The following is a 21,104-nucleotide window of genomic DNA, read 5'->3' as shown; positions in this document are numbered from 1 at the left end:
ACTGGTTTGACTGGTCCAGATCTTAGAGGAGCTCCCATCCTCCACAGCATCAGAAGTTTGTCTCAGCATTGTGAGGCCTGCTTTCACTCACACAGGAACCAGATAAACTATTTTTAAGGTGTTTTTAAATTCAGCTTCCCCATAGTTTTGTTCTTCCCATCAAGCAAATCGGCATCTTTGTGAGCAGCGTATATTATGACAGCAGACAAAAATGTTTGACATTTAGGTTTGACAGCTAATTTCTAATTTCTCTCCAACCAAACTTTGACAAACAAAAAATGACAGGAATATTATTTGAAACCTGTAATTTCTAATCCCATCAAACACACAAGTGCTTTTCCTGCTATGAGAAGCTTCAGCATCTGTAGCAAGAGGATCTAGAGCAGGGGTGGGCACTCCTGGTCCTCGAGGGCCGGTGTCCTGCAACTCTTAGATGTCTCCCTGGTCCAACACACCTGAATCCAACAGCTGAATCTCCTCCTAAGTGCAGTCAAGTTCTCCAGAGTCCTGTTAACGACCTCATTATTTGACTCAGGTGTGTTGAAGTAGAGATGCATCTAAAAGTTGCAGGACACCGGCCCTCGAGGACCAGGAGTGCCCACCCCTGATCTAGAGCATCTCACATGCTGACAATTTTGTTTCTCTGTCCTGAAATGCCTCTCCCTTCCTCATCTTCTCCCTTCTGGGGATATTTTAGGAATGGAGATATTCGTTTCGATTTGTGTGGAGATCAATATCAGCATCTCTGAGGGAGGAAACTTGAGGAATTGAATGAAGGGGCATGATCAGGAAAAGGAAGAGACTCATGAAGATGGAACTGACAGCCGATTTCGATTGTGTCCTTGGATTAAATAAAAAAAGGCCTTTTCATTTAGACATCACATACATCTGTACTAGAAATAATATTTCAAAAAGTTTCTTTTTATATCAAATTCTGAATCTTCCATGGTACCGGCGTAGGATAGAAAAACATGCACAAAAAACATGTAAGCTCTGCTGTCTGGATTAGGAAGAGGCTTAGACTTGTTCCCTTCAAAATTATCTCAAAAATCTCCGGGTGGAGCTCTGTGCTTTTATCTCGGACACCGGGGACCCTCCTTGCCAGCATTTCTGTGGTCTGAAAGCACTGATGCCTTTGAAAAGCTGCTCTCAGTCCTGTGTGCGCTGTCTGTGTGTGGAGTGAACCCTTTTAAATCAGGTTTCTGTAATGTGAGGAGCTGACAGACACTGCGGTGGGGGTGGGGGGAGTCTGCATGATTGTCTCGCCTGGGACTAAAAGAGAATCAGCCACCTCGACCCCAGCGACATACATCATCTTGTCGGCGTTGACGACGGGGAGGTGTCACATGCATCTTTTTTTGGTTTCCTGAAGTCAGTGTGCAATTATTGCCGTGCCAATAACGACGGACGGTGCAGAGCGTCAGAGAGGTTAACATGTAGTTTGTTGCATTTATGTCACTTAATGGGACGACAGCGATGTGAGGAATGTTAAAGAATCTTAAAGTCATGTCTTTCCTTGTGTGTTTCTTCCCATGTAAAAATCTGTACTGTTTTTATGTTTCCTGGTAAATATGGAGATCATCTAAGTGGCTGCACTTCACTTCACCACATGCATTCGTGGTTAAAAGAAAGTGCTCCTTCTTTGAACAATCAGATTTTACAGAACAGGATACAATAAACCCAACCTGGTTTTTAGAAGCTTATAAAACCTACAAACCATCGATTCCTTTTGGGCAAAAACACACAAACTGTTTGGCTCAATCATTATTTACTGAAGATGAGGTCAAAATCGTTGTTGTGGAGGAATTGAATCTCATTCTCCTTTCAACACTATTACTTACGTGACCCAAATTCATTCAGGCTTTAATTGTCTGGCAGATGGCCTCACATATTAACTTTAGAATGGTTGGGAATATATATGAGTTTATGATAAATTCAGTGTCTGGAGGGTGCACAGGTTCTAAAGGTTAGATCCTGTTGATGGAAGTGATAACTGCATCTCTAATGTCACTACTGGTTTCCTTCCTGTTTGGCACTGTGTAAACACCTGTTTGCTCCCTAAATGGATCATTTGATCATAATGGTCAGAGTTGATACTTGGTTAATTAGAGTCATAGCATCTGGCTGCTTGCCTTAAATCTATTTGGAGCAGCAAATGTGCTCTTAAAAACATTTTGTTTCATAAATAATGACAATGTTAAATCTTGAGGTTACATTTAAATCACATCAGAAGCTGGTACACCAGACCACTACATAAAATCCACGAGGATCTGTTTCTCTGTCCTTTGCTGTCTTGCAACTTCCTGTATGGAATAAAAAGTTCGAACATCGTCTCTCTGCTGCTTCGTTCTTTATTCTCTCTGCCACAAAACTCTATATGTGTGGCACATGAATAGGATTGCCACTGGGCATTGTAAAAGTGCACACCTTCTCACTGAAAGCACAGTGAGAATCCTCCCTCCTACGATATTTAACTTATGTGTTCATTGCCTTTCAGATCATTCTGGGGGTGATCCTCCTCTACTACCTCTTGGGAATCAGTGCCTTGATTGGAGCCACCGTCATCGCTGTGCTAGCTCCTGTTCAATACTTTGTAGCCACAAAGCTATCACAAACACAAAAGAATACCCTGGTGCGTGTTTCTGTACAGTGTTTATATCTTGTTTTATTCTTATAAAGCAGGCAGAGATGGTTTATTCTGTCCTCTAGATTGAAAAATCTTAAATGTCAGATTATTGTATTTAAAGCAGTCGAAACCAGCAGGAGTGGACTGAACTGCTTTCCAGTCAAGCTAAATAAGGCATTTCTAATTACTGATATCAGAAATGTTTTATGTTTAGTAGAGAGAAAATATGTTACTGAATGTGAAAAGGAGATGTTAAGAGACTCATGCCGCATTTTGAAGCAGCAGAAGTCCTTAAAACATGTTGGACTTTAGACAATTCAACAACAAAAGTCTATCTCACCTCCAGTACCCCCACTGTTTGAGAGCTCCAGCGGCTGCTCGTGTGTTTCCCTCGTGTGCAGTTTGTGTCCTTGACGTGTCAGACTTCAATTTCAGTTTTCACATTTTAGGAATACTCCAGCGAGCGTCTGAAAAAGACAAACGAGCTTCTCCGTGGCATCAAGCTGCTGAAGCTGTACGCCTGGGAGCACATCTTCCGAGACAGCGTGGAGGAGACGAGGGGCAAGGAGCTCACCAGCCTGCAGGCCTTTGCCCTGTACACATCAATATCCAGTATGCTATCATGGAAACTTTATTGATTTAACAGAGCATGTGCAGAAAATGCAGAGATTCAACAAAACTACTTTTGAAGTAAATTGCAAAAATAACAGTCATTAATTTGCCAATCATCAGAAATAGCAGACATCAAGTGTTTTATTTAAAAAGCTCACTGTTCTCTAGACTGTTCTCTGTCTGAAATCAATTACTGCAAACTAGGAAGAGCAGTCAGAATTTTGTTGATGGGACTAATTCATTGGAATAAAACATTTTGTTGATAATATTGTTTGCATGCTGCCAGTTGGCAGGAAAGTATCAAAGATAACAAGATTCATAAAACAGTTTTATTTCAGATGTGGACAAATATGTTGCACCTTTAGTCAAAAAGTGTGTATAGCATGAAAATAAATACTTCTATTGTAAATGTATGATGTCAAACTGAAAGGTTAGAGAAAATAAAGCAACTTTAGGCAAACAGAAAGTCAAGGAAAACTAGAAGTTCACAAAAGCAATTCTAAAGTAAAATTGCTCTAGCTACATTTCTTTCTAACGTTTTAATATGGGTTACATTTTTAAATGTGTAAATGTATGTACTTGTTCAATATCAAATCTATCTATGAGCGTACATGAGAAAACTATGGCTTAGTTGATAAAAATCTTTCTTTTCTGCCTCATGATGTTTGTTTTTGCTTGTTAATCCTGAAAAGTCTTCACATCCTCCTCCTGTTTGTGTTTCCTGCTTCCAGTTTTCATGAATGCAGCTATCCCGATTGCAGCTGTGCTGACGGTGAGTTTCCCTGCTAATTCACTTTAAATTAGCTTTCTGTTTGCCCAGCTTCGTATTTTACTTGGTGACCGGTTCACGGTGTTGTGTATTTACCCCTCGGTGAAGCATGGACAGCTCCTGGAAGTCGGAAAGCATTTCAGAGGGCGACATGACAGCAACACACTAAATCCTTCCTGTATTAATAGAAGTCCTTCAAGGCCGCTGACTTGGGCTGTTAAAGAAAATCAGAAAAGACAGAGACCCCCAAGCAGGGAGGGTGGCTCTCAGGGACACATGTAGGCAAACAATTCATCTCTGATTCGATTCTCCTTCAACAGATGACAACACTTTGACAGCAGATCAGTTTGTCTCGGAGACTTTTTGCCTTGAACTGGTCACACCTGACTGTCAGCTTCAAGGAAGTGAGATGATTTATTTCAGACTAACCTTAGGCAATTTGCCCATTCTGCAGACGTTTGTGGTTCACGTCCATATTTCAGAGGACGCTGACCTGTCCCCAGCTGTGGCCTTCGCCTCCCTGTCTCTCTTCCACATCCTGGTCACCCCGCTCTTCCTCCTCTCCAGCGTGGTGCGCTCCACCGTCAAGGCCCTCGTGAGGTGAGACACACCGATAAGCCTATTTACTCATGTGGTTGTTTAAGCATTTATCAGTAATAAATGTCTGTGGTTAGTTTTGCTAAAGGCACAGCTAAACTGCAATCCGCCTGAGAATGAGCAGAGTGCTGAAAAACAACCTGATTAGATGAAGCACTTGACCTTTTCCCCGCAGCAAATGGAGCTGCTTCATTATTGGATCCTGGGACTGAGACCATCACTTTTCTGCCATCTTGTTTTGATGACCCTACGATTTATTCATTTCAGCCAAGAGCTTTACAATTACTTTGACACCCGTAACATCATTTGCAATCAGGCTGCAGATGTCTGTCCGTCCTCCACCAGTCTCTAATCATGTCTTCCCTTTCGGCCGCTCATAGAGCTCTGCTCATTAAGCTGAGCTGTAGGCAGGTCTTTGTCTAGAGGAAATTGAGGATATTAAATCCATTTGTAAGCCTACATGCTTTTATTGTCAAAGAAAATCAGCTGAAAAGATGTCTTGATACTCTGCACTGCTTTGTGTGAAGTATTTATACATCCATTTTACTGCCACAAACCTCAGTTTATCTTATTTTGCACAAAGTACAGCTCAATCGGGAAGCAGAAAAAGTCATAATTATCTTTCAGTCTGTTATACTATGGTTCCACTAAGTAAAATAAGTTGCCTAATTGTCTAATTACTAAGCAGATCTCACTGTAACCACTAATAATTTAGTGAAGTCATCAGAAGTTTTTTTTCTTAGAGGGCATTAACTGGTTGATACGTTTCAAATAAACAGTTCAGTCCTAAATCTGAAAGACTGACCGACTTTAGTGAAAAACTTTTATCTGAAAAGCAACCAAAAGTCTTGTGGTAACTTTGGAGGAGCCACAGAGATCCACAGCTCAGGTTGGAGAACAAGACAGCTATTATTTGTGACCAGAAATCTGGCTATTATTGATTGTTTTTTATTAATTGTCCTCATTGTCCACCCATAAAACCCCAATAAACTACATTGAAGTTTGTAGTTTCAAAGTGACAACATTTGGAAGAGGTTCGAGGGTTATAAATACTTTTCCAAGGAGCTGTGAGTAGCACAGAATCATGACCTCAAAAGCAAAACACGTCAAACCAAATGTGAAAGAAAAAAAAATTAAAAAGAACTGAGCTTAATTTCTTGAAGTACTTTAAGGAAGTCTAAGCACACACTTGAATTTAGTGAGAAACACTGAAGTAGTAATAAAGACACTTTGCTTTCAAAACTGTTTCCTCCAATCGTGCTGCTGGGAAATGATGAGAGATTCTAGAGTTCTGCAATCATGGAGAGAAACTGCCTTGATCACACATTGCACACGTTTCTTCTTCAGATATGTCCCATCACTGGTGTGCACCAGTATCACTAGAGGACCTTATTTTGCAGAGAGTGGGCGGGCAAGCTGCCTGCGATCCTTAGAGATTCTTATTTTAAGGACAGAGAAATGTGGCACATTTAAACTGTGTCAGGAAAAGAAAAGAAAATCTCCTCAGTGTGGCCTATCTTTGCATAAATATGATAGAAATACTTATTTAAGCAGGGAAAAAAACGATCATGATGAAAACATGATGAGAATGCTACTATTACTGCATAACCCAGTACTCAATGGTTGGTGATGTTCTTGCAATTTGTGAAGCTCATCTCATGCTGTATTGTTGAAAACTGATGTGCTTGTCATGTTTACTGTGTGTGAAATTGAACAAATTAGTGTTAATTGAGGTTGATTACTGGTGTATTTTGCATTTATGTGACATTTAGCTGCAGAAAGGAAGGATTTCCTGGAAAGACGCCAAGATATGTGTGTGTGTGTGTGTCAGGCAGAGAAAGAGAAAAAACTCATGAGGGCTTATTCACTATGAACTACTGACTCATCTCAAGTCAGTTTTTCTTTTCCAAGAGACCCGATTAGAATCAGGATTCTACGCAGATGAAGAGACCAGTCTTTGAGTTATTATTTTCCATCAATTCTCACTTTGATTCTTATTGTTTCTCAGTGTTCAGAAGCTCAGCGAGTTTTTCTCAAGCGATGAGATCGGAGAAGAACAGGAGCCCAAAGCGACCATGTCGTCTGGCTGCAGTAACCACAACCAGAACAGATACCAGGCAGTGGTGGGTAAATCCAAACCTGGCTGCCTTTGCCGTGGAAACGAGGGGGAAACACTTGACTCGCTGTTTCTTCCATTCTGCTCTGCCTGAGCTGTTATTTAGTTCTGATTGTTGTCTTCTTCCTCCACCCGACCGCTACCTTTGACCATTAACCCTCCTATTCACTCTGGTTATCATACAACCCTCGTCTAGTCATCCTCTAAGCCTTTCCCTTCGTCGTCCTCCTCCTTTTTGTCCCGATACTTCCAGCCACTGAAGGTGGTGAACCGGAAGCGCCCTCCGAGGGACGAGTGGAACAACTACAGCTCACAGGGCGACCAGGAGGGCGACGGGCCTTCCCAGGAGGTGGACCAAGACATCTGCATCAAGGTGAGACTGATGAGTCCCACCTGAGCTGGTCAGGAACAAGTCCTGACTTGCTGCAGAGAGTTCAGATGACGGTTGCAAGAGCATGAAAATCTCTATAGGTTTAGCTTTTGTTAAAGGTCAGCTGTTGGACACTCTGCAGTTCAATGAAATAAAAGGAGGTGAAGGTGTTTTTATCTGGTTTTTCACTGCTGATGATGACCTTTAAAGATTTCCTTACATGAGAGGAAGTAGCCCTAGGAAACATCTGTGCTGCAGTGATATTGCGTAAGTAATTTTTGCCATAGATCTGCAACCTTCACCATCGAAAATGCCATTTTTACCTTCAGTCAGCTAAAGAAAATTAATTTAGAAACACAACTTTTACATCATTTAAAAAAAACAACTCATAATTTGCTGCTTTTCCCCCCTCATTTGATATCTTATGGTTTTATTTTTAACAGTTCTAATATTTTTATGTCTACCTTAATATCATCATGATTCCAAACACTTTATAGCTCACCTCTCATAGCTGCATATTAAAAAAAGAAATAACTGAAAGCATGAAACATTTTCTCAGGATGTACAATCCCATATCACTCTGTGTTTCCATGTATCTTCATTTTACTGCAAACCCAACAGGCTCCAACCGTTTTACTTCATCATCTTCTTTGTAGGTTTTGTGCCTCTGCTTGTTTGGCTGAATGGTGCACAGAAAATGGGATTAGTTTTTGTTTCTCACCAGATGCATCAGCAGAATCATCAGGTTTCTGAAAGGAGCAGCTCAGTGACTGCAGCTCTTCAAAACTGAACTAATTGGCCTCAAGTGTCTCATCAAAGCATGTTCTACACATTTAAACATTTTGCTTTATGAATGGCCTCTCTTCAACAGCCTTGACAAATTCAGAAATATGTCAGAAAAAAAAGTATTTTACATCAATTTAAAATGCTTTCTAAATTTCTAAAATAATAATAATAATAATAAAAACGACTCGTTCTTGACTATGGTTTCTTATGAAACACAGATTTATTTTTTTTCATGTTTTCTATCTCGACTTCTGAACTGTTTTCAGATAACTAGTGGTTATTTCACCTGGACAGATGGACCACCAACACTGTCCAATGTGGACATTAAGATTCCCTTCGGTAAGCTTCAATAAATAAAAGAACAAAGTACCTATAATATGTTCTCCCAGTTTGTCTCTTTAAAAAAGTTTCTTGCTAATTTGTAGTAAAACTGTTCTTCTGATGTTCTTTTGCCAGGAAAGCTGACCATGATTGTGGGTCAGGTAGGCTGTGGGAAGTCGTCTCTACTGCTGGCAGCACTGGGAGAAATGCAGAGAGTCTCTGGAACAGTCATCTGGAACAGGTTGGATTTATATATTTTTTTATTTGCTTATTTAAACTGCTTTCTGTTAAGGGACTTCTTGCTGTATTTTTGTGCAGCAAAACATTCTGTGCTCATGACATAGCAATTAATTCACCTTGGCAGGTCTCCCTTGCCGTGACACAGCAATACAGAGAATTGGACTTTTAGGGTAATGCAACCCAGCTGATTTAGTGGCTTGTATTTTTCATGGTTGGGGATACAGACGCAGAGCAGTGTGGGGACTGCTTTAAGCACCACTGACCCAAATTCAGCCAGCTGCTCCGGGGAAGAAAAGCTAAGCGGTTCCTCTTCCTGCAAATCAGGACCACACCAAAGTAATCTTCTGCTCCATTTCTTCTCACCTTTAAAACATCAGCTGCATTAAAGATGTGCCAAATTTACACAAAATTTCCATCTCGACATCTTTTTGGCTCCTTTAAATTAAGCTAACACTGATTTATTCTTCCCTAAGTTGGTAGTTCAGAAAATATGTTACCATAGAAAAGGATTAAAAATTGTTTTTATTGGTTTATTCTAACTTCCTAGTTTTCCAGTAAACTGAATTTGGGGTGTTCATTTACTGTACACCAAGATCTGCTAAATAAACCCAAAAAATATTTAAAATACATCACTCCTACGTCCTGCTTTACCCAAATTCACTACAGCGCATTATCCTTGCACTGTAGCTGGCAGATCCATTTTCTACTGCATCATTTACTTTCCGCCATAAGCCTCCAATTCTTTGCAAAATGGATGTTTGTGTTTTTGTTTGAACGTGTTCCAAATTTAAGCACACAGCTGACTGGGAAAAATGTTCATCTTTTCCTTCACACCGTATTTATTTAAATTCTTGAAGGAGTTTTAAAATCCTTCCTGTTGTTTCCACTGACAGCTCTGTTGTTGGAGCCATGTTTCCTGTCAGTCAGACAGCTGCAACAGCTCATTAAAGTCTCCAAGCAGTCACTCAACTCCGGATGTATTTTGCATATTTAGAGTCAGTCAGGTATTTGTGTTAAAGATTTAAATCACAGAGCGATTCACCTTTTTTTTCCCCTTTCTTTAAAATTTCTCTAAAATCCCCTCTAGTTTTGGATAAAATCCTGCTAGATCCTGAGCTGATGTACAACTTTCTAGGAAAGAGTTATTGTTGTCACAGAGTAAGTGGATATTTTCTCTGTTGTCTCTGAGTCGTTTCGCCTACACACAGAGAGGCAGACAGAGGTAATGAGATCATCTGTCGGGGCTGTGAGAAGAACTGGACTCACACTGAGCGGTCCAGGCTAAGAGGAAAAAAATGACGATGAATGTCCCTGAACTGTCAAAACAAGTAGGTTAATAATAGGGCTCACTTGAACCATGGAGGACAGATTCCATCCGGTAAGAAGCTTGTGTTTCTGTTTCACTGTTTTTTTTTTCTTTGCTGTGTAAGCATTTTATTTATTTTTAAAGTTTTAAATAAAAAAAACAGGCCAGTTTTGGTTTTTTTACAAATCAGCTCACTTAGTTCCTTTTCCCGCCACACAATGAATAACTTATTACTGCAAAAACAAACAAATGTACTCAGGAACAACGACCCTAATTACTGCAGATCATTAAAGTATTTTGGCCAGGATGGTTAAATAGATGGCATGGTGAGGAAAGAATAACACAAAATACTAAAGCAGCCAAGAAACTAATGCATCGATGTGTACATATACAGTATATTCCTATTCAGGTGTATACTGTTGCATAGTAAATAACAAAGTGGCTTAAAGACTTTGTAGTCAGTATGTTGACTATATATCACAAAGTCCTGATCTAAGCTGAAAATGTGTGTGTAAGCCAGGAGACTGACTTATTCTCACATGTTACGTCTCAAGAAATTGGCTACAACTTCAGCAAGCTGTTGATGGAAGCGTGTGGAAAAAATACCCACAATGTTTGACCCACATTGAAAGGCAATTCTACCAAACGCTAAAGAAATGTATGAAATCTAAAAATGACTTTTGTTTTTCAGGCATTTAACAAATAATTTCATAATCCTAACTGACCTAAAGCAGGAATAATTGATTGATTTCATATCAGTAAGAGGCATCTGCAGTTCATGTATTTCTTAGTTTCATTTAACCATAACAAACAGAGTTCATTTCAATTAGCTCAGCTTAAAGTGAAGTCCTGTCTGCCCTGAAAAAGTCCAGAGTCGTCCATGTTGCTGAATTTCTCTCTCAATTATGCAGCCATCAGTCTCCATTTGTCACAGTAGTTTAGGGTTTTCTGATTAAAGCTGCTGTTGGCAGGCAGCTAAACTCACTTACTCACTCACTCCAGCTGCTCCGGTGCCAGGATCACGTTGGCACAATCTCTGATGTTGTCTTGGGTCAAACGGCACCTGGATCATGTGTCCTTGGGAGGCTGAGGAGTAGCCGTCGTGACTAATGGCATCTTGAGACACACATGATGAGGAGTTTTGTTGTGTGTGCCCACCACACATTTGCTGTCGTTATCCAGTGCTATAGTCCAACACATTAAAGCTGAAGCACGCTTGGATGAGCAGCTACACCTCAAAGGAAGAGTTGGGCTTTGAGCCGTCGTTGCTTCATAAATTATGGACAGCTTTCTTTTTATTCAGTGCAGAACTGAAGGCAGCAAAAACAAAGTGCTGAGATTAGAAACGCTAATAAAGTGAAAGGCAGTGGAGAATAAATAAGATGGGCTTGTGCCTGGCATGGGGAGACGTATTAGTAATCAGGGGGTGAGTCTGCAGGGCTGTCAGGTCCATAATGATGCTCTCATTGACCGGTTTGGAGATAAGTTGTGATTGTGACTCAGCTGTAACAACCCTGCTGATGGTGTTCATGAGTCTATTGCCCTGCTCCGTCCCCCCGGGGCTTTAGAAGTTTGTTTTATTGATAATTTACTCACTAAAGGGACAATTATAATTCCAGCTGCTGTTCAAGATCAGTGGTGGTGCTTTCAGGTACATCAGATGAAAATACTCACGCTGAATTTTTTTAACATTTACTCTTGACATTTGAAAACAAATTGCTTTCTTGGTTTGGAGATGATTAAACATTTGAGCCTTGTTAAATGCCAGCCCTCATTTACTCCCTGAAAACATCTCAACCTGTGAATAAACATAGCAAGAAACCAGCCTGCTGACATAGAGCCAGGAAACAACACGCTGGAATTTTAGACTTTAAAGCTGAACTTGCTCTTCAGGCAATTCTAACAACTAGACTAAATAATATAAGAAGTTCACATTTAACTTCTTTAACACTTTAGCCAGTTTTGATGTGCTCCTGTGGTATTTAGTAGATGTGTATTAGGATGAAGCGGCATCAGGATGATTACATTTCTTCATGTCTGTCATGTCTTGAAATTGTTTATTTTATTTCATTGACCAAGATGTAAAACTTCAATGTGTTAAACTAGTCTATAAGTGCCATAAAATGGTCAAATGATTATTAACTGAGTTAATCAGATAGTAGCTCAATGTGGATCAGACTTAAATGCTATGATCATTCAGAATCCTGAGATGCAGACCGAGCACCTGCATGAAGTAGCATGAGATTAATATTTTGATTTGCCCATTGCCACAGAAGTCAAGGAGCTCTTGCACAGATTTTGTTGCAGTGTTTTGTGTTTGTGGTATATATGTTGTGATGAGAGTGTTGAAATCCTTACACAGCAGAAATCATACACATTTCCAAAAAATAATCTGTGGCAGGAGGATTCAGCTGCAGGTCAAATTCTGTTTACTGCAGATGTGTCGAAAGGTGATCCTGGAGCAGCTTTTACTCAAAGCTGCACATCTCCCTACACCAAACACAAGGCAGTTAAATAAGTTAGCCTTTGCAATAAGAACAACTTACAAAACCCAGCTCTAAATCGATTCACAAATAATTTGTTGACATTCATCAGTCAAACCTTAGCATGTTGTGGAGACTTTCCAATTTTTCCATGAACAAGTCCTTGTATCTTTCCAAATACTCGACAAATAAATCCTGATCTTGAACCTGTTTTACTTAAAGATTAAACACCACAAGGAGGGAACTGGATTCCCCTCTAATGCCACTTTAAGTCTTAATGATGTGTTTCAAACTGTGGGAATCGCCTCTGAAGATTAGTTTCTCACGGCTGATTGGAAGTGGGAAGCAGGACTCCCTCACATGTTTGCTCTTCTGAGATTACCCCCAATCCTCCAAGGTGTTGATTAAAGTAAATCAGAAATCTTTTTCTACGCTTCAATCAGGCAAGAACATGATTAACATGCCACTACAATGACTACAGGATGGAAAACACTCAGATGTTCCCGCAAGGCATCAAGTTCCTTCAAGTGATTTGTGGTGAAGAGATTTGATAATGTTATTGCTTGAAGTGTTTTTCACAGACTTTCAGTATTGTTTTTATCTGTGGGTTCTCCATATTTTTGTTGCCTTTGCAAATATATTGCAAAGGCAACAAAGAGTAAAATCTATAACGACATGCTGGCTGTTACTGATATGCATAAAATCACTTCTGCCTGAAGAGATGTGTTAGTGGTTTAGACAGTAGGTAGGCTCCATCTTCCCAGTTCCTTTAGCAGCTGTAGTGTTTTGTGTTATTATAAGCAACATAAATCTTTTTGACCCATTCTGAGAAATAACCGTAAGTAGCAGTTTCATTTCTATTTTTGGAGTGTTTAAATTTACTTTTTTTGTTTCGGTATTATTTATAAAATTTCTATTAAGTGCCTTACAAAGCAAGATGCTAACGTTCAGTGGAAAGTCCTTGTGTGTGAATATAACCAAACTGTTTGTTGACCCATTTCCTTCTCTTTCGTCTGAAACAGCATGTAGCAGCTGTGTTTTTACACGTTTAAGAGCAAAATATCAGAGCCTCTTAAATGTCAGCCTCCTCCTCTCCCCTCCACAACAAGTGTTTGTTACTGTAGCTGCTGCAGTAAAAAACGGCAGTAAAATAGTCCTACACCCTCGAGTCATCCACAGATGTGACTGAAGTCACCTTGTCAGGACGAGGTGTCAACCAAACATACCTAAAAATACACCAGAGCTTCAACTGAGCATGTGCAAAACCTGTGTGTACAGTTTACTCTGGAGTAAAATTATGTTTGTGGAGTAACATTAATCGTTGCCGTTTCCTTGTGTCTCTTTCTTTCCAAACCATAAAAAGTAAAACCATAAATTAAACCTTAGCTTTTTTTTTGTTCTGTTCTTATTTACAGTATGCCCATCCTTGAATCTGAAGGCGATGAAAGGTAAGCAAGACCCGCCAAACCCAAACACGAAAGCCAACACTGTGATGTATTTTTAGTTGGGCCGTAGAGAACATTTTCTGCAGCTCTCAGGCTGACTCAAATGCACTAAAAATATTTGCAGGCTGGATTTCTGAAACACTCAAGCTGCTGTATGCTCAGGATTCTGTACTGGACTCTTTTTGAAAGAAAGATAAACGCCTGAGCTGTTGTGCTGAAACAATGACGTTAAGCATAAATCAGCGTTTTAAATAAAGCTTTGGTGACAGCTGCTCTTTAGCTGACGGCTATATGAGGGTTATTCCAGCACCCATTTGATAATTGTTTCTATTTGTAACTCAGCATGTCATTCGCTGCTTTCAGCTCCAGAATTACATCCGCGGTCACAATGTCAGATTTACATCTGCACAGCTTGAGTCTTTTTCTCTGCCTTTACTTCGGATGATGCACAAAAACATCATATTCAAAGGTTATCTGATAACCTTTTATGCTTTATGCTACATGTTAATGACTTTTAAACTGTGATAAACGAATGAGAAAGATAACTGTCTTTAAATCGACTTTTATCCTAACAGAAAAACATATGCAGTATGTCAATCAATTTCAATATCAGAGAGGAAGATAATTTATTTCAGTAATTAAGTCAAAAAGTATTTTATCTTCATGATTAAAGGCACACAAGATGACATATTTCAAGAATTAATTTCTTTATTTTTTATGAAAAGGATGAAAAAATTAGAAAATTCAGTTTTGTCTTAATTTGAATATTACATGTGTCCCGGAAAAACAAATAATGCAAACAACTTATGTTCATGTTTACTGCTGTGTCATCTTTTTAATAAAATACTGAATATCTAAAACTAAAGGCTTGGCAATTATACTAGGTCAAAGGTCAAATTAAAGCAAACGTCATAATAATACTGTTCATTAACATAAAGATTATTTTTTCTGGATTACTGGTGTTTGGGTTCGACTTTTGACTGTACTGAGCCAAAATGTGCCAAGCTAACGTGAACCTGACATCCCCACTAATCAGAAAGACTTGTTGGAAAAAGCAATGTATTTTTGTCCACCTTCAGAAATGCATTATTTAGTGATACATGAAGACAAGATGAGCAGGATACCAGGAAGCATGAAGCTCAGAGCTGCTGTTAGCACTCTGATTTCGTCTTTTGGAATCAGATCTTCTGAGAATGAGCAGGTTGACGCTAATTTCCATATCAGCAAATTACAGGAAGATGAACAGGATGAGGGCGTTATTTTTAGGAAGGACAAGATTACTGTTAATGGCAGATGTGTTCATGTAGAGCAGACTTCTGCCTTTTCGCTTTTGGGCCGCTGAGCAATAACGTGATTGCCATGGTGAGGAGAGAGAAAACGGGCCTACGTGGCGTGTTTGTTTTATGTTAATCATTGCAGGAACACGGTGAGGTCAATAATCTATTGTCTGCCTAATGTTTCGATGTTGTCATGTGTTTGACATTTTCCCTGCAGTCCCACAGACAGAGAAGCGGCGGCAGGGGACCAAGACATCAGGTGAGTCCAAACGTGACGGCCCGTCCTCCTGGAGACACGTCATCATTAAAAGCTGAAAGCTCGCACTCAGTCTTATCTGGAAATCCACCAGCTGTTCTCTCTGTATGCCTACTTGGCCCTGACCCTTAGCTACATATTGACAGCACAAACACACCACAGACTCTAATGTTCCCTGCACTACTTGTTTAAGGACTGGAGACATTTCAAAGCAGTGTCACCCTCTAAGGTCGAGGAGTCCCAATGCAGAGATTTAGACAACTCCTGAACCTCAACGCATGTGTGAAACAGAAGGCCCATTAAGCAGTAAAAATGTAGACATGGAGAGATTATCCTGTTTGTTTAATAACTCTGTGTGTTCACTGAATCTGTGGCAGGAAAAGGTGCCCTGTGGCCTACGCTTCCCAGAAGCCCTGGCTGCTGAACTCCTCTGTGGTGGAGAACATCACCTTTGAGATGCCAATGATAAAATCAAGGTAAACTCTTACCTGCAATTAGAGGTTCATTCCTGTGTATTTTTTCCAGTTTTTACCCTTTTGACTGCACGGTTCATCAGAGCAAATTACGTCAAATGTCACCAACTAGGCCATTAGTGGAGTCCTGCAGTGTTCGTTATTCTTATTAGCCAAACGTTTGGGTATTTTATCCATTTATTAGTGAGCTAATTAAAGCAAATTCCAGTGCTACTTACAAGCGCACACAAATTAACACAGTCAGAACTGATGTTTTCTGTGAAGCTTGTACTGATCATAGCTGCTTTAAATGAAGAACTTGGACACATCGCAGCTCAGCTAAAAACAGGTATTCAAGCAAGAATTTATACAGGATTTTCCCTAGTTGGGGTTAAAGTGTACTATGAAAAATATTTTAAATCTGTATAAGCAAAATTATACGGAGTTCTTTTGAGGTTTGACCTTGCATAACACTGAAGGAATCACAGAAAATTCAGGAAAAAAACACCAAAATCTTCATAGATTAAAGATCTCAGTCGAAGTGTTTCAGTGAAAACCATTTCATTCTGAGAAGTTGCAGCTTACTTAAAGAGAGCATTTTGCAGTCATATGCAGCATTGTTTGTGCATGAAAGCATTATATTTAGACCACCAATTTTTAACTGTGTAGTTGCACTTCATTATAATTTAATGCTGCTGTTTGCCATTTTTGTCTTGGGACTTATTTCTTCACACCTGTGATCACACAGCATTAGTGATAACAATGTCAGAGGTGGACTCATTAATCACTGCCTGAGTATTTATTATGACCCATTAGCTGTCATGTCCAGATGTTAAATGAAAATACAGCCTCTGTTGTCCCAGTAGCCTGTTCATAAAATTGAAAGTGCTGATCCCTGATTGAATTAAAGCTACTGTTTGACCTGACAGTAAAACACTTTGAGAGAGGATTATTTGATTTTACAGAGGGTGTGTAATTCAACCTCGTCTCTTTAAATCACTCCTGGCACAAAAACACATGCTGAGAAACACCTGTGTCTCCAAAATAAAAAAAACACAGCACCGCTAGCGCACAGTCAAGCCCACACTCATGAATTTTACAACAAATGGTTGGTTTGAAAGGTTGCTTTCTTGCTCTTATGGCAACAGCCTGCCTCTCTGCAGGTCTGATGGACTGTTTATAATTTTCCCCTCCTTTCACATAGTACTAATGGCCCTGTGAGCTTTGTTGTTGTGGATTTGTCCTATGAAACAAAACCTCTTGTTGCTTTGCCGCCACCATTTTTGTCATGTTGTTTGGTTTATCTGGAGAAATACAGACACACTGTCTGCCGCTGCAGCAGGTGTTTCTGCATGTTTGTGTTTCTCATGGTGATGTGTGTCTTCTTCGATGCCAGCTACAATATGCAATCATTGGTTTGTGTTGCTCTGTGGATAAGTTACTGTTTGCAATCCACACAAACTCCTCAGACATGACCTTCTGAGGTCATGTCATTAATGAACAGAAAAACCTGATGATCATTCAGCTGAAATTTGACATTTATATACATTGTAAAAAACTATTTTTTTTATCACAATATGACATCAAATCAGATTAAACGACTATTAATTTTGGCCAGTGATGGTTATGAGAGTTTTAGACCTAAAATTAGGCTGTAAAACCAATTTTTAATTATTCTTGATTAATGCTGGAAAATCGACAGAAATCACTTTCTGATTTTTTAAATGTGGCAGAGATCACTCTAATAAAGGTCAACATTCATTTTAGAATTATGAGACTGAGTGGTTTATAACCTGGAATAAACATATTTGCATTTTATAAATAATTATTATTAGTGAAGGTTTTTGTGGCTCTAGTGGTCTTTATTTATTAGCACTAAACAGGCCAGGAATCAAACCGGAGACACCATTGCATTATGGTGTGCCTGCTCTACCACTGAGTTATGCGGCAACCCATTATACTGTACATCTCGCTGCTTGTACTTGTGACAGTGCAATGACAATAAAGTTGAATTGTATTCTATTCTATTCTATTCTATACAAATTATTTAACTGATTTTTTTCATCAAATTGATCATTATGTTAATGTGGCCATTTGTGCCTGTTAACCCAGCCTTTCCCAGATCAGACTCTTGGCACACAGATCTGCTGTTTGTCTTAAACTTAATTAAAATGTAACACATCTAAGTGCATCTAAAGGAGTCCTGTCTATGTGTTTTGCAACAGAATCGACAAATAATTCTTGCTCTAGAAACAAAGCTGCTCTCCTAAAGCTGAAGCACTGATTTCATGATGCATTAGTTTGTTTTTTGTGTCATGAAATTATGTCATTATAACCATTACATTGAGCTATTGCACATCAAGTAAAGATGATTGCATTTGATAAACAATGTGGGCTGCAAGGTTTAGTAATTGCATTTTAAATTCAAATGATATTAATGGACAGCTCCTCTGCTTTCTGTGTGGAGCAGAAATCAACTCGATTGACCTCTTCATCTCGCAGCGACTGCTGTTTCTGCTTTTGCTTCAGGTTGGGCTGTGATCTGCATACCTAGCAGCAGCTGATACATAAAATCATTGAAATGACAGCTGGCGAGCAGCAGCTTTGTTTCTGTCTGCCAGCTGATTTCTGCCCTCATTTGTATTCTGCGTTTGCAGATACAAAGCTGTCATTGAGGCCTGCTCCCTTCAGCCTGACATCGACATCCTTCCACAAGGAGACCAGACAGAGATCGGTGAGCGGGTCAGTACCACCTGGAGTATTCTGTACATATTACATAAGTCCTCAAGTCATTTTTCATCATAATTGTGCAGCAAGGCTTTGATTTTTCTGCTTGCATGAAGCTGGACTGACCTCATTTAGTCAAAGCACTGTCCTGCTGCAACTTCTTTTTTTGCACTTCTAATGATGGAAATAAATAATTATCTTTTTTTATTTTTTTATGTTCATATTCACGGTTACCAATAACCTTTGGGTTTCTTTTTCTTCTTATCTTCTTGTGCAGGGTATCATCTTATCAGGGGGACAGAAACAACGGATCAGCGTGGCCAGAGCCTTGTACCAGCAGACCAACGTTGTCTTTCTGGTGAGTCTGTACAGACACAGAGCAGAGGGTTTTATCAAGAGAGTCACTTTAGTTGATTGGTTTGATATTTCAGCATTCGGTCAGACGTGATTCTATTTCTGAAACTGTCCTGCATAACAAAAATAGCAGCATCCTCCTTCAGCTCAGAGCAGATGACTCTGAGATGTCAGATCCTCATGGATTTTAGTCGTTTAAGACATTTTTGTTTCATTTGACTTACTTTTTTCCCCCCACACAATCTATTTTGCTTGGTTCCTAACATGTGAAAGTGTGTAAACTGAATGTTTTGCGCTACTTGCAAAATGCAATGTGTCGGAGAACAATATCTCTACATTTTACCCTGACCTGAGCAACATATTATTGTTTTTTTGTCTATGTGAAGCAGGTTGCTCTTAAAAATGAGACTTTTGTCTTACTGAGATGTATTCATAGAAATAAAAGTGGAGGAAAATGCATGCAAAACATATATCTTAAGGTATTTTCATGTATAAGAATGGTCCAATAAAAGTGCTGAGTACAGTGCAAACTGAGTTTTATTTATTTCCTCCACTTTTTATGAATCTCTCTGTGCATCAACTAAAACACACTGTAAAATGTGAGAAAGTCAAAGTGGCATTAACTCTCTTGCAAGGTAGTAATTTGTGTCATTTTGGAGGTGACAAACCTTTTGAAATCATTCCTCATTCTCATTTTTTCCACATCCCAAAAACCTGAGTTTTTGTCAGAGGTGTGCAGACTTTTACGCTCCACTGTTTGTTCTGACAGATGGTTGTTTTCTTGCACTTTGAAACGTCTGCTTATATATTTTTAGGATGACCCATTTTCTGCTTTAGACATCCATCTGAGTGACCATCTGATGCAGGATGGCATCCTGAATCTGCTGAGGGAGGAGAAGAGGACGGTGGTGCTGGTCACACACAAACTGCAGTATCTGCCACATGCGGACTGGGTAGGACCACCCCGTCTGTCTTCCTTCACTCAAACATTTTATAGACTCTTCATCACCAAGATATCTCTAAAGTGCACACATTTCTTCTGTGTCCGTGCTTCTTCATGTCAGATTATTGCCATGAAAGATGGGACGATCCAGACTGAAGGGACTCTGAAGGATATCCAGAACTCTGAACCAGAACTCTTCAGGCAGTGGAAGACCTTGATGCACAGGCAGGACCGGGAGTTTGAGACGGTGATTAATGACCTGCACTCACAGTATTAATGAGTTTTTAATGACTCTGAGTCAGCATTTAGTAAAACACCACTTCTTTTAATTTGAAAAATTTCTGAGCAAGCCATTCTAGGAGCTTAAAGAGAGAATTAGATAAGTGATTTTATTATGAGAAATATATCCAGTCCGGGTCAGAAGTTTATGTACACTTATCATGGGGAAGATTGTTTTTTCACAGTGGACTGATTATACAGCAAACAGAAGTACTGAGTAGAAAAATTAAAAATTATGTTTTTTATTTAAACCGGATCATACGTGAAGGTTAAAATTCATACACACACACATTAATATTTGGGTAAACATCTCTTTGCAAGGAACAATTCTTTTTGTAGCCGTCAACAAGATTTCTGAGTGAATATTTGATCAGTCATCTCAGATGGATTGGTTTTGTTTTGTACCACAGATGCAACTTTTAAGCACATTAATCACATTTTCAGCTGGTCGACATGCAGGTCATTCTGGCAGACCGCTCTTATCTTGATTTTTCCATTTCAAAACCAGTGCTAATACGCAATTGGGATCATTGTCCTGTTGGAACCCCAGTTACGTAAAGAAAATTGGTCAGAATAACCCAAAACAATCCAGAAACCAGCACACATTACGCCTAACATGAGAGGGATCCAGAGGATGCTGACCAGTAAAACAAACCTTCAAGTTGGACTGAAGTCTTTAACCTTCCCTCAAAACAACAACTAGATGGCTGAAACATATTTTAGTGTTATAACATCAACAAATACAAATTCACAGTAAATTCCAATCACATGCATCAAAGTCAGGTTAATGTTGATTATTCAAAACATGAAACTGATATGACATTCATGCCCATGATGAGATGTAAACCTTCCCTGGAACTGTGCATAAACCATTCCTGAATCTGTTTTTTCCCCCAGGAAACTGTTGCAGAGAACATGACGGATCTGGAGAGGAAAAACCTGCGGAGGGCCATGTACTCCAGAGAAGCTCTGAGGACGGAGGAGGACGAAGAAGGTGAGAGGAGACGGGGAAACAAACCAGCTGGAGGAAATTTATGCATGACTGCAGTCTGAGCTTCTCTGATTTCATCCTGGCTGATAATATGCAGGATGACATTTACCTTCACCTGCTGTGTTTGCTGAAAAGCATCTGTTACATTAAAGCT

At 39.5% G+C, this 21,104-nt stretch overlaps 1 protein-coding gene across 9 annotated transcripts in view; it reads left to right on the top strand.

Moving 5' to 3' along the window:
- Window positions 1–21,104, top strand: part of abcc8 (ATP binding cassette subfamily C member 8) — a 67,252-nt gene that overhangs the window by 28,025 nt on the left and 18,123 nt on the right. For 6 of the 9 annotated variants that reach the window (XM_023346408.1, XM_023346431.1, XM_023346402.1 and 3 more), the window contains exons 10-25: window positions 2,498–2,632; window positions 3,076–3,238; window positions 3,970–4,010; window positions 4,462–4,607; window positions 6,613–6,727; window positions 6,917–7,093; window positions 8,143–8,215; window positions 8,333–8,438; window positions 13,642–13,674; window positions 15,166–15,207; window positions 15,582–15,680; window positions 18,314–18,398; window positions 18,661–18,741; window positions 19,553–19,690; window positions 19,802–19,927; window positions 20,857–20,953. In XM_023346408.1, the coding sequence (XP_023202176.1) occupies window positions 2,498–2,632; window positions 3,076–3,238; window positions 3,970–4,010; window positions 4,462–4,607; window positions 6,613–6,727; window positions 6,917–7,093; window positions 8,143–8,215; window positions 8,333–8,438; window positions 13,642–13,674; window positions 15,166–15,207; window positions 15,582–15,680; window positions 18,314–18,398; window positions 18,661–18,741; window positions 19,553–19,690; window positions 19,802–19,927; window positions 20,857–20,953 (1,657 nt within the window). The remainder of the gene's footprint in view (window positions 1–2,497; window positions 2,633–3,075; window positions 3,239–3,969; window positions 4,011–4,461; window positions 4,608–6,612; window positions 6,728–6,916; window positions 7,094–8,142; window positions 8,216–8,332; window positions 8,439–13,641; window positions 13,675–15,165; window positions 15,208–15,581; window positions 15,681–18,313; window positions 18,399–18,660; window positions 18,742–19,552; window positions 19,691–19,801; window positions 19,928–20,856; window positions 20,954–21,104) is intronic. The other 3 variants (XM_023346418.1, XM_023346440.1, XM_023346413.1) reach the window with 2 other exon arrangements.

The sequence above is a fragment of the Xiphophorus maculatus genome, chromosome 2, assembly GCF_002775205.1.
Source record: "Xiphophorus maculatus strain JP 163 A chromosome 2, X_maculatus-5.0-male, whole genome shotgun sequence".
Lineage (NCBI taxonomy): Eukaryota > Metazoa > Chordata > Actinopteri > Cyprinodontiformes > Poeciliidae > Xiphophorus > Xiphophorus maculatus.
The sequence above is the reverse complement of the archived record's forward strand: the minus strand, read 5'-3'. Positions and strand labels throughout refer to the sequence as shown.